General features: G+C 37.1%; 1 protein-coding gene across 6 annotated transcripts in view; it reads left to right on the top strand.

Annotated features, from left to right (window-relative positions):
* Positions 1 to 13,135, top strand: part of TRPM7 (transient receptor potential cation channel subfamily M member 7) — a 119,993-nt gene that overhangs the window by 88,471 nt on the left and 18,387 nt on the right. For 3 of the 6 annotated variants that reach the window (XM_077939403.1, XM_028850914.2, XM_077939402.1), the window contains 4 exons: positions 1,522 to 2,237; positions 4,502 to 4,569; positions 7,902 to 7,998; positions 11,034 to 11,101. In XM_077939403.1, coding sequence (XP_077795529.1) covers positions 1,522 to 2,237; positions 4,502 to 4,569; positions 7,902 to 7,998; positions 11,034 to 11,101 — 949 coding nt within the window. Of the gene's footprint in view, positions 1 to 1,521; positions 2,238 to 4,501; positions 4,570 to 7,901; positions 7,999 to 11,030; positions 11,102 to 13,135 lie in introns of all 6 variants that reach the window. The other 3 variants (XM_028850915.2, XM_028850913.2, XM_077939401.1) reach the window with 1 other exon arrangement.

The raw sequence follows: 13,135 nt of genomic DNA, 5'->3' as shown, positions 1-13,135 counted from the left end.
GGTCATTGTTAAATTTATTTTGTCAAACAATAAGTTTAGTTATAGTTTTACATTATATATTGGAAAGATAGTTCAGTTCTATTAATACTTCATATAAGTCAGTTGGTCAGTCTTATTTTTTTACCCTAGTTACAGAAGATAGAAGAGTTACTGTTCTTTACTGTTTAGAGGGAGAAAAGTAAAACTATCCTCAGTATTTTACAGGATTTCTTTTACTGTTATTATTATTATTATTATTTTTTTTTTTTTGAGACAGCGTCTCGCTCTTTTGCCCCGGCTGGAATGCAGTGACACAATCTCGGCTCACTGCAACTTCCGCCTCCCGGGTTCAAGTGATTCTCCTGCCTCAGCTTCCTGAGTAGCTAGGATTACCGGCGTGCACTACAACACCTGGCGAATTTTTATATTTTTGGTAGGGACAGGGTTTCACCATGTTGGCCATGCTGGTCTCGAACTCCTGACCTTGTGATCTGACCGCCTCAGCCTCCCAAAGTGCTGGGATTACAGACGCAAGCCACTGCGCCTGGCCAGTATTTCTTTTTTTCTGTTGACTTTGCTACATTCTGGAAGCATATGGTGTTTGGTATAGTTATAGTAACAGTAATGGTAGTTCTGTGTATATGTAGCTGTATATACATTATTTTGTGTTACTTTGATGTGGGGTAATTGGAGTAAGTAGCCTGTGGAACAAAAATATTTTTTGAAATCTTGCATTTTAGTGTAAGATTAGCACTGGATCCTTCTTAAACATAAGGTAGGCCTTGTATAATTAAATAACTGTACCTTGGCCGGGCACAGTGGCTCAAGCCTGTAATCCCAGCACTTTGGGAGGCCGAGACGGGTGGATCATGAGGTCAGGAGATCGAGACCATCCTGGCTAACATGGTGAAACCCCCCCTCTACTAAAAAATACAAAAAAAGCCGGGCGCGGTGGCTCAAGCCTGTAATCCCAGCACTTTGGGAGGCCGAGGTGGGTGGATCACGAGGTCAGAAGATCGAGACCATCCTGGCTAACATGGTGAAACCCCATCTCTACTAAAAAAATACAAAAAACTAGCCAGGCGAGGTGGCGGGTGCCTGTAGTCCCAGCTACTCCGGAGGCTGAGGCAGGAGAATGGCATGAACCCAGGAGATGGAGCTTGCAGTGAACCAAGATAGCACCACTGCACTCCAGCCTGAGCAACAGAGCGAGACTCCGTCTCAAAAAAAAAAAAAAAAAAAAAAAAAAATTTACAAAAAACTAGCCGAGCGAGGTGGCGGGCGTCTGTAGTCCTACTGAGGTAGGAGAATGGCGCAAACCCGGGAGGCGGAGCTTGCAGTGAGCTGAGATCCGGCCACTGCACTCCAGCCTGGGCAACAGAGCGAGACTCCGTCTCAAAAAAAAAAATAACTGTACCTTATTTTATATCTTGCTTAAATGCATGTACAATTTTTCTCTTTATCATTATTATTTGAGGCTACAAAATAAAATTCTACATTTTTTTTTCACATTTGTAAAAAAGGCTTATTTCTCTCCTACAGAGTGGAACAGATGTGCATTCAGATTAAAGAAGTTGGAGATCGTGTCAACTACATAAAAAGATCATTACAATCATTAGATTCTCAAATTGGCCATTTGCAAGATCTTTCAGCCCTGACGGTAGATACATTAAAAACACTCACTGCCCAGAAAGCGTCGGAAGCTAGCAAAGTTCATAATGAAATCACCCGAGAACTGAGCATTTCCAAACACTTGGCTCAAAACCTTATTGATGATGGTCCCGTAAGACCTTCTGTATGGAAAAAGCATAGTGTTGTAAATACGCTTAGCTCCTCTGTTCCTCAAGGTGATCTTGAAAGTAATAATCCTTTTCTTTGTAATATTTTAATGAAAGATGACAAAGATCCCCAGTGTAATATATTTGGTCAAGACTTACCTGCAATACCCCAGAGAAAAGAATTTAATTTTCCAGAGGCTGGTTCCTCTTCTGGTGCCTTATTCGCAAGTGCTGGTTCCCCTCCAGAACTGCGACAGAGACTGCATGGGGTAGAACTCTTAAAAATATTTAATAAAAATCAAAAATTAGGCAGTTCATCTAATAGCATACCACATCTGTCATCCCCACCAACCAAATTTTTTGTTAGTACACCATCTCAACCAAGTTGCAAAAGCCACTTGGAAACAGGAACCAAAGATCAAGAAACTGTTTGCTCTAAAGCTGCAGAAGGAGATAATATAGAATTTGGAGCATTTGTAGGTAAGTTTGGCAAATTCATATTTGTATATCAATATTACTTTTCACCTTAGAAATAAAAATTATCACCTTAGAAATAATAAAAACACATACTGTGTTACAAGTCAGTATCTTTTCATAGAGTATAATTATAAAAATTTTTAAAAGAATCAGACATCTGTGATTCTGGTACTTTGGGAGGCTGAGCAGGCAGGATTGCTTCAGCCCAGGAGTTGAGGACCAGCCTAAGCAACATAGCAAGACGCCATCTCTACAAAAAAATTTTAAAAGTAGTCAGGCGCAGTGGCATGTGCCTGAAGTACCAGCTACTCAGGAGGCTTAGGCAGGCGAACCGCTTGCACCCAGAAGCTCAAGGCTGCAGTGGGCTATGATCACACAACTGCGCTATAGTGTGTGTGATAGAATGAGACCCTGTCTCTAGAAATGAAATGGGGAAAAAAAAAAAAAATCAGAAGTATGGGAAATAGACTGACTTAGGCTATAAGAGTTATTTTGGCATATAACCTCTTTGATGGAATTTTAGGTTCTATCTTTTGAATTTGAATATCTTCAGTTGGGTTTCATCAACTCCTGTTGAAAACTTAAGTGATTCTTAAGTGTTAAGTAGTTGGAGAACCTCCTAGGGGAGGTTAGAATCAACTGGAAAAGAACAGTGCCCTGTAAATAGATAACCATATAATTTTTTTACCCAAACCAAGACACTTTAAAAGTGAAAGGGTGCACTATTAATAATTATTATCAGAACAACAACGGAAATCTAGGAATCTACTGGGAAAATTAGTATTTATGGTCTACCTATTTATGTATTCACAGAGGAGAACATTTTAAAAAGGAATGACTTATTCTTATACCTGTGATAGCTTAAATAAGACAGTATTTATTTTGGCAGTAACACATTAAAGACCTTAGTGAAAACTTTCATGCATAGAGATTGTTCAGACAGTATGTTAATAAGCCCATGGAAAATTGCCACATTAAGGCCAGCCTAGAAAGTTATCTAGGCACTAAACGTGTTGATATTTACTTCTAGGCTATATGGGATTCACTCTAGATACATAGATATACAACTTTTCCTACATTAAATGTATTTCTTTTTTTAAAATTTAAGACAGAGTCTCCCTCTGTCGCCCAGGCTGGAGTGCAGTGGCACAATCTCGGCTCACTGCAGCCTCTGCCTCCTGGGTTCGAGCGATTCCCCTGCCTCAGCCTCCTGAGTAGTTGAGATTACAAGCACGCACCACCACACCCAGCTAATTTCCAGTTTATTTTTAAAAATGCATTTTAGTCTGTTTTTTAATGTATTACCAGTGGGGTATATGTTTATATCATATATATTTTCTTGACATGTATATCATATAGGAAAATTTATGTATCTATATATCCAGAGTGAATTCCATATAGCCTAGCGGTAAATATCAGCATGTTCAGTGCCTAAATAACTTGCTGGCTGGCCTTAATGTGGAGATTATTCATGGGCTTATTAACATGTTGTCTGAACAATCTCTGTGTGTGAAACAGTTTTCAAGGTAATTAAAGTGTTATTGCCAAAATATTTTTTTTCTGTTCTTGTTTAAGTTATAGGCATAAGAATAAATCATTCCTTTTTGGTTGATTATCCGTATATATGTAATACTTTTATATATTTTTTATTAATAGTAAAAATGCTTGGTCCCCTTGTTTCTTTTAAATTTCGAGCTATTTATTCATATCACATGTTGGTTTCTTTTATAAGGACTTTGGCTTTTAACGTTAGTGTAAACTTAACTATAATCTTGGCCAGGTGCAGTGGCTCAGGCCTATAATCCCAGCAGTTTGGGAGGCCAAGGCAGGCGGATCACGAGGTCAGGAGTTCAAAACCAGCCTGGCTAACATGGTGAAACCCCATCTCTACTAAAAATATAAAAATTAGCTGGGCTTGGTGGCGCGTACCTGTAGTTGCAGCTACTCAGGAGGCTGAGGCAGCAGAATTGCTTGAACCCGGGAGGCAGAGGTTGCAGTGAGCCAAGATCATGACACTGCACTCCAGCCTGGGCAACAGAGTGAGACTCGTTCTCACATTAAAACAAAAAACAAAGAACTATAACCTTCACCAGCTTCTTGGCAGTTTTCAATTTTATTTATCAAAAGAGCTAAAGGAGACTGCAAAGCCATCAAATGTACTTGAAAAGCAGCATAAATCTATTGTTTTTATAAACTTTAAGCAATGCCATTATTTTGGTGAAGAAAAATAAAAATTTCTCATTGCAATCTCTTTTTTTCTATTAAAGGACACAGAGATAGCATGGATTTACAGAGGTTTAAAGAAACATCAAACAAGATAAAAGAAATACTATTCGTAAGTAAATCCTTATTAAAACATCCACAGTTCTTTTTATTTTACTATCTTGATGTTTAGTTCAAAATTTAATTAAACGTTTTTTCAGTAAAAATACAGTTGTAGCAGATATCATCATTAACATGCTGATACCAAATATTTGAAGCTGTCCTCAATTTGAAAAAACGAACAATTGAGGAACATGAAAAGGTACAAATAGCTTGCATAATTATAGTAATTAAATAGCAAACATCACCTATTTAACATTTCTCTCTCTCTCTTTTTTTTTTTTTCTTTTTTTGAGACGGAGTCTCGCTCTGTGGCCAGGCTGGAGTGCAGTGGTGCGATCTCGGCTCACTGCAAGCTCCGCCTCCCGGGTTCCCGCCATTCTCCTGGCTCAGCCTCCCAAGTAGCTGGGACTACAGGCGCCCACAACCGCGCCCGGCTAATTTTTTGTATTTTTAGTAGAGACGAGGTTTCACCGTGGTCTCCATCTCCTGACCTTGTGATCCACCCGCCTCGGCCTCCCAAAGTGCTGGGATTACAGGCGTGAGCCACCGCGCCCAGCTCTTTTTTTTTTTTTTGAGATGGAGTCTTGCTGTTACCCAGGCTGGAGTGCAGTGGCACGATCTCAGCTCACTGCAACCTCTACCTCCCGGGTTCAAGTGATTCTCCTGCCTCAGCCTCTTGAGTAGCTGGGATTACAGGTGCACGCCACCATGCCTGGCTAATTTCTGTATTTTTAGTAGAGATGAGGATTTACCATGTTGTCCAGGCTAGTCTCAAATTCCTGACCTCAAGCGATCCATCCACCTTGGCCTCCCAAAGTGCTGGGATTACAAGTGTGAGCCACTGTGCCCGGCCTACATTTCTTTTTCTAAAGTTTCTTCTCCCCATATGTTTTCCACTGATTAAATACTTAATGAGCTCACTCTTCCCAGATCCAAAAGTTTTATTAGAACATGACCCTGACTCTTAGAAACCTATTGTCTAGCAGGAAGAAGCTGTATATTATGTACAAATGCAAGATAATTCAATAAATGTTTGTTAAATAAGTTTCAAAATATATAGGACAGCTGGCAAAAACAGTGTATTTCTTGCCTGCAAGTTAGTTTTATTTCTTAAATGTTGCTATCATATATTGTGGCTATTTAAAGCCTTAAGAGTAGTAACGTGGCTACACCAAGATAATTAAAAACACCTAGAAAGGTGTTAAGCTTCTCTAGCCCTTAAAGAACTTACACTATAGAAATGTTAAGTGACATACACAGTGAAAACAGGACCTTTCCTAAAGCTAGAACCAAGTCAATGATAATGACATAGGAGTTTCTATGAATGATTTACTTTTTATGTGATCCAAGTTAATTATGTAATTGCTATCAGGCCATATTACTTACTCCCCTACATATAAAAAGTAGACTCAAATGCATTTTTGTATTGTAACATTTTGTATTTTTATTATCATATATTTTGATTAAAGTATTGTACTAAATCAATATCAACCAGATATTGATAACTTGGAATTTAATTTGTTATTATAAGCAAATTGAGGTGTAATGATTACCTAGGTTTTTTCCTTTCTGTATTTGCCTTTAAGTTTGAGAATAGTTGCACAGTTTTCTTACCTCAAATAGGAACAGCAGAATGATGTAAGAAATGTTATTATGGAGTATACAGAGATGCCTAAATATGAGGTAAACTCTCTTTAGTATATGCAGAAGTCAGAAAGTCAGCAAGGTGGAGAAAATAGGTGTAGGTTCAGTGGACCTCTCATAAGACTGTAATTCGTAGTGTTTTCTAGCCATTTTAATTATGGCATATTTAGACAGAGAGAGCTAAATAAATGGATCAAGTTCTCTTAGGTAGCCTTAGCTGACAAATGATAAAAAGAGAAAGAAGAAAAACAGGAATGAGACTAGGAAGTAGGAAGAACAGACTGCTGTCTACCAAATTGGTTTTATAATTATTGCAATATGACTTATGGAATATCTGTAATCCATATAGGATTGAAGTAGATTTTATAGGTAAATGAAATGTTTTATGGACTTTCGTAAGTTTTAGTAAAGCTGTTTATAATGTAGAACTATTTAAACCTAAGTTCATCACATTTTCTTTACACAAATTATTGCCACACCTCTAGTGGTATTGTTTTGCTATTGTGAAGCACTTGGTATAGATAAGACATAAAACTTAGGATAAATGGACATTTCTTAATGGGAAAAGGTAAAGCATCAGAGTTTTCCCACAGATTTCACCTTTTTAATAATGAACTTAAAGAGGAATGTGCTGAAAATGTTTTAGTGGTAGGTACTCCTTAATAAAGCAAGACATTGCAAGTTTCTGTGAGTTAGCAGAAAAGCAGTAGCTGTGTTTTGATTTAAACAACTTTTTTCTTTTGAGACAGAGCAAGACTCCATCTCAAAAAAAAAAAAAAAAAAAAAAAAAGCAGTATTTATTGAGCCAGTAAAGCCGTCAGGGCTTTCCAAACACATAAATAATGGAAAAATATTAAGGGAAAATGTAGAGATTTAAGTACCTAAAAAACATAGTCAAAAGAAATTTGAAAAACAAATTGAAATTTGACAGATAGTAAGCATATAGATAACCTTGTTGTATAAATAGCTCATACAAATCAATAAGAAAGTTACCATGATCCCCAAAAGGAAATAGTTCCCCCACCATTAATGTTATCAGTGTGTCAAGATACATGTAAGATAATAGCTTCTTTGAATTCATAATGGTTTCATTTTTTCTCCACAGTTTTGTATATTTTTCCAACTTTTTAATGAGGCTTTTTGTTTTTGTTTTGTTTTTTGTTTTTTTCTTGAGACTGAGTCTCATTCTGCCACCAGGCTGGAGAGCAGTGGCTTAATCTTGGCTCACTGCAACCTTGGCCTCCTGGGTTCGAGCGATTCTCCTTCCTCAGCCTCCCAAGTAGCTGGGACTACAGGCGTGTGCCACCACACCCAGCTGATTTTTGTATTTTTAGTAGAGATGGGGTTTCACCATATTGGCCAAGATGGTCTCGATCTCTTGACCTCATGATCCTCCCGCCTCAACCTCCCAAAGTGCTGGGATTACAGGTGTGAGCTACCACACTCAACCTGAGTTTTTATTATTATAAAAAATTCATTTGGATGGATTTATGAACAGTAGGCAAATAAGGTGTTTTGGTGCAGTTTTTGAAATTGGCATTGAAGAAAATAACCATAATCTATAATATACCCATCAGTGTCCAGGTAGAATAAAGCATATTGAGCTAAATAGATCAAGGGACTCTTATACTACTTAGAATAATGGGTTGAAATTTAGTTCAGTTGTTTTCAAATTGTATATATGTACAATATTTGCAGAATAACAATACTTCTGAAAAGACTTTAAAACGAGTGAGTTCTCTTGCTGGATTTACTGACTGTCACAGAACTTCCATTCCTCTTCATTCAAAACAAGGTGAGTATTTTGACTACATGAATAGTGTTAGAAAACGTACTCATTTACACTTTATAAATGTATTTTATGTTTGTCAAACACGTGAGCAGTGAATGGTACAGGAGTCAGAAGATGAAAATTCTGGTCTTCCATAGTTACTGTAACCTTGAATAAGTCGTAATCCTAGCATTCATTAGAATGTTATTAGAATATTTTTTAAAAAATTGTTTATTCTGTAAAGATGGAATAGAAAAACTTTTTATAAATCTACTTTTAGCTTTTACAGATGTATCTGTTCATCTGTATCATCTCTTTTAATCTGTATCATCATTTATTCAACATATTTTTCTAGTTTAACTTTTAAAAATAATACATTTTTGGTTCAAAATTAAAATACAAACACTCTGAAAATTTTCCCTCTCACTCTGTTCCCACATGTAACCACTATTTGTCTACCCTTTAGAGTTTCTTGCTTATACAATCATGTATGACAGTACAATCTTATACCTCTCATTTTTTACACAAAAGGTCACAGACAATACATGTTGCCTTGTACCATTAATTTTTCATTTACTATATTGTGGTGATGTTTCCATATCATAATTTTTTTATAAGTCAAAGTTATATATGCACATCCTTGAAAAGTTGAATAATTATAAAGGTTCCTTAAGAAAAATAGTACTACATTGTCCAGCTCACCATCACTTCTTTCATTTTTCTTTGGCATACTGAATTCAGCAATGCATATTATGACCAAATTGGGTTTATTCCAGGAATGAAAGTTGTCTTTACATTCAAAAATATAATTATGGTGATGCATGATAATAGCAGATTAAAGGAGAAAAATCATGAGATCATCTTAACAGCTGCAGAGAAGGTATCTGATTAACATTCAGTATTCATTCGTAATCTCAAAAAGGATATCAACAAAAAGTTATCACGAAGCATCAAATTTCATAGTGAACTATTGAAAGCCCAAGATGGGGAGCAAGACAAGGATTCTGACTGTTACTGTTTCTGATGCCAGAGCAATAAAGCAAGTAAAATGGTAAAGGGGGCCGGGTGGCTCACGCCTGTAATCCTAGCACTTTGGGAGGCCGATGCGGGTGGATTACCTGAGGTCAGGAGTTCAAGGCCAGCTTGGTTAACATGGCGAAACTCCATCTCTGCTAAAAATACAAAAATTAGCCAGGTGTGGTGTTGCACACCTGTAATCCCAGCTACTCGGAAGGCTGAGGAAGGAGAATAGCTTGAACCCAGAAGATGGAGGTTGCAGTGAGCCAAGATCGCACCACCGCACTCCAGCCTGTGCAATGGGAGCGAGACTCCATCTCAAAAAAAAAAAAAAAAAAGAAAAGAAAAGAAAAAGAAATGGTGGAAGGATTAGGAGGGAAGAAAAAGAATTCTCAGTATTTAAGATAACATAAATGTTATTTTTGAGCTCGTATGCTTATATGGGTTGAGCATCCAAAAATCTGAAATGCCCCAAAATCCAAAATTTTTGAGTACTGACTGAAAGGAAATGGTCATTGGAGCATTTCAGATTTCAGATTTTTAGATGCTTTCCTGGGTGAGTATAGTGCAAATCTTCCAAAATTTTTTTTAAGAAAAAACAGAAATCTGAAACACTTCTGATCTCAAGCATTTCTGGTAAATGATACTCAACCTACCTGTATTGCAGCATCCTCATATTTCAGTTTTAGGCCATGTCTGTTGACCTTCCACTAAAGAAGAGAAGAATTGAACTCTTTTCTCACTCTGTATTCCCAGAACGAATGAACAAACGAACACACACACATGCACACCTGTTCACCCTTTTCCACCAAGTATAGCTACAGTTTTGGTTAGGTCAACACTCTAGGTTCTCTGATATTTAACCAAATTTCTTCATGATATTCAGAATATAATGTATTCTGTCAGTTTCATCATATTGAAAACATTTTGCCCAGAGTCTTCTAATATATCTCAGTCTGGTCTTTTTGTTCTCTGCACCTGGAATACACATTTTGTTCTGAGATTTTCCTTTCTTCATTCTGAGGTTTTCCTTTATTGTACTGTAAAATTGTAAGCTTTCTTTAAGTTGATTTGTAACTTAATGTCCTCACTTTTTTTGGAAGTAGGCTTAATTCTAAAGTTCATTTCAGATAAACAAGATATGACAACAAAGGTATTATCATAAATTGGGGAAAAGGATTATTCATTGCAGCATTGTTTATCACAGGAAGAGATTGGAAACAGATCAAATGTCCATCAGTAGGAGTTTGTTTGAATACATTACTGTATATCCAATATGAAATAAAGAGAGCATCAAAAGATAATTGGAAATCTCTGTTCTTCTGTAGAAAATCTCTAAGCTGGCTAGGCGCAGTGGCTCACTCCTGTAATCCCAGCACTTTGGGAGGCTGAGGTGGGTGGATCACCTGAGGTCAGGAGTTTGAGACCAGCCTGACCAACATGGAGATACCCAGTCTCTACTGAAAACAAAATTAGCTGGGCATAGTGGCACATGCCTGTAATCCCAGCTATTCTGGAGGCTGAGGCAGGAGAATTGCTTGAACCCGGGAGGCAGAGGTTGCGCCACTGCTCTCCAGCCTGGGCAACAAGAACGAAACTGTCTCCAAAAAAAAAAAAAAAAAAAAAAAAATCTCTAAGCTTAAAGTTCAAAAAAACAAAAACCTCAAGACATATATATTTCCCTGCCATTTATGTTAAATATTGGCAGGGGTATGTGTACACACATACAAACATCCTAGGAAGCATATACAAGAAATGAATTATCTTTACTGCCCCCAGTCAGGGTTACTTGGGAACAGAAGGGAGGTAAATATGTTTTTACTTCATACTCTCATTTGTTGTTGCCTTTTCACAATAGTTTACTCAAAATAAATTAAGTAATTTATGGGCCTCATGTACCTGTTGTGTTCAGCGTGTTGAGGAAAGTTTGAGTTATCTTGTGAAGGTTATACTCTGCCTGGAATACTTTGTGTTTGGTTAGTTGGTATTCATAAAACTTCAGTTGTATAGCTTTTTTATGTTTTTAAATTTTCTTTCAGCAGAAAAAATCAGTAGAAGACCATCTACCGAAGACACTCATGAAGTAGATTCCAAAGCAGCTTTAATACCGGTTTGTAGATTTCAACTAAACAGATACATATTATTAAATACATTAAACTTTTTTAGGTAAGATCTACAAAGTGGTGATATTTGGGACTATATCAAAAATTCAGAAAAATTTTTCTTAGAAAACTGACTTTAGCAAAGTAGCAGTTACAGAAAAGTTTCTTCTTACAGTGAATAATCAGGAATTTTAAAGAAAAATGTATGCAGAATAAAGGCAGAAATCTCTTTGTTTGAATTGAAGCTAATTATATGAACTCATTTCCAGCTAATTGTGATAATAATTGATTTTGCAAATTCCCTTTAAAAGCATACACTGACGGCCGGGCGCGGTGGCTCAAGCCTGTAATCCCAGCACTTTGGGAGGCCGAGACAGGCGGATCACGAGGTCAGGAGATCGAGACCATCCTGGCTAACACGGTGAAACCCCGTCTCTACTAAAAAATACAAAAAAAACTAGCCGGGTGAGGTGGCGGGCGCCTGTAGTCCCAGCTACTCTGGAGGCTGAGGCAGGAGAATGGCGTGAACCCGGGAGGCGGAGCTTGCAGTGAGCTGAGATCCGGCCACTGCACTCCAGCCCGGGCGACAGAGCGAGACTCCGTCTCAAAAAAAAAAAAAAAAAAAGCATACACTGACAAGACAAAAAGCTCAGGAAAAGACAAAAATTACTCCTTTAAAATCAAGTATATATAAGTCAGTGCTCATAATTTTGCTCAAGAAAATATTGACTTACATTCAAAATATATCTGTTCTGGCATAGAGAGATTATGTTGTTAAAATCATGTTATTGAAAAAAGTTATTTCAGTGGGGAAAGAGGTTAGTTAAAGAGATTCACAGTAACAAATCCTCCTTTCTGGAGGGACTCTTCCTGACCCTGAGCTGCACAACGTTGCAACAAATTAAAGCTTTGCCAAAGATGACCTCACAATGGCAATTTAGAACTCGTGGGAGTCAACTTACATAAACGGTATTTGATTTCTGATAAGATAGTGGAATTATTGGTTACAGATGACAAAATAAGTATGTTTAAAGTGATTATAGACATAAAAAAAGTTTTAAATATAAAACATGAGAAAAGAAGGAGATACTATTAAAAACTGGCAAATTTGAAAAAACTAGAAATTAAAAAAAAACTCAGTGGGGGCTGAGTGCGGTGGCTCAGTAATCCCAGCACTTTGGGAGGCTGAAGTGGGTGGATCACTTGAGATCAGGAGTTCAAGACCAGCCTGGCCAACATGACAAAATACTGTCTCTACTAAAAATCAAAAATTATCTGGGTGTGGTGGCACATGCCTGTAATCCAGCTACTTGGGAGGCTGAGGCAGGAGAATCTCCTGAACCAGGGAGGTGAAGGTTGCAGTGAGCAAGATTGCACCACTGCACTCCAGCCTGGGTTTCAGAGTGAAACTCCATCTAAAAAAAAAAAAAAAAAAAAAAAAAACCCCACTCAGTGGGAGTTATAATTAACAGATTAGGCACATCTGAAGGGGCAATTACTAAACTGGTTCAGAATGCAACACAGAACTGTAATTAAATGGATTAAAGTAATAATAATAAAGTGTCCACAAGATGATTAAAGTAAAAAAAAAGATAAACTACATAATAAGGTGGAAAATATGTTCAAGGTAAAGAGATATGGAAGACATATCTAACTGGCCTTGAGAGAGTAGACAAAATTTGAAGAGATTAGAAATGGTTTAGAATTTACAAAATGATGAAATATGTGAAGATTCAAATTCAGGCAGAATGAGTCTCAAAGTGGGGAAGTAAAAATAAACCCACACCTAGGAACATTATAAAACTGCAGAATAAAAACCATATGCACATACACACAACAAAGGCAGCAGTGAAATACACCTAAATGTCATGAGCATTCACAGCTTACATGCTTTTAATGTTTCTGTTTATATTTTGATGTTTATTTGGCAAGGGTCACATATTATTTTTAGAATCACAGAAACAAATGTGTGTGTGTGTGTGTGTGTGTGTGTGTGTGTGTGTGTGTGTATATATATATTTTTTTTTTTTTTTTTTTTTTTT

The sequence above is a fragment of the Macaca mulatta genome, chromosome 7 (assembly GCF_049350105.2).
Source record: "Macaca mulatta isolate MMU2019108-1 chromosome 7, T2T-MMU8v2.0, whole genome shotgun sequence".
In the NCBI taxonomy this organism is placed as follows: Eukaryota; Metazoa; Chordata; class Mammalia; order Primates; family Cercopithecidae; genus Macaca; species Macaca mulatta.
Note: the sequence above shows the minus strand (reverse complement) of the source record. Positions and strands in the feature narration are given on the sequence as shown.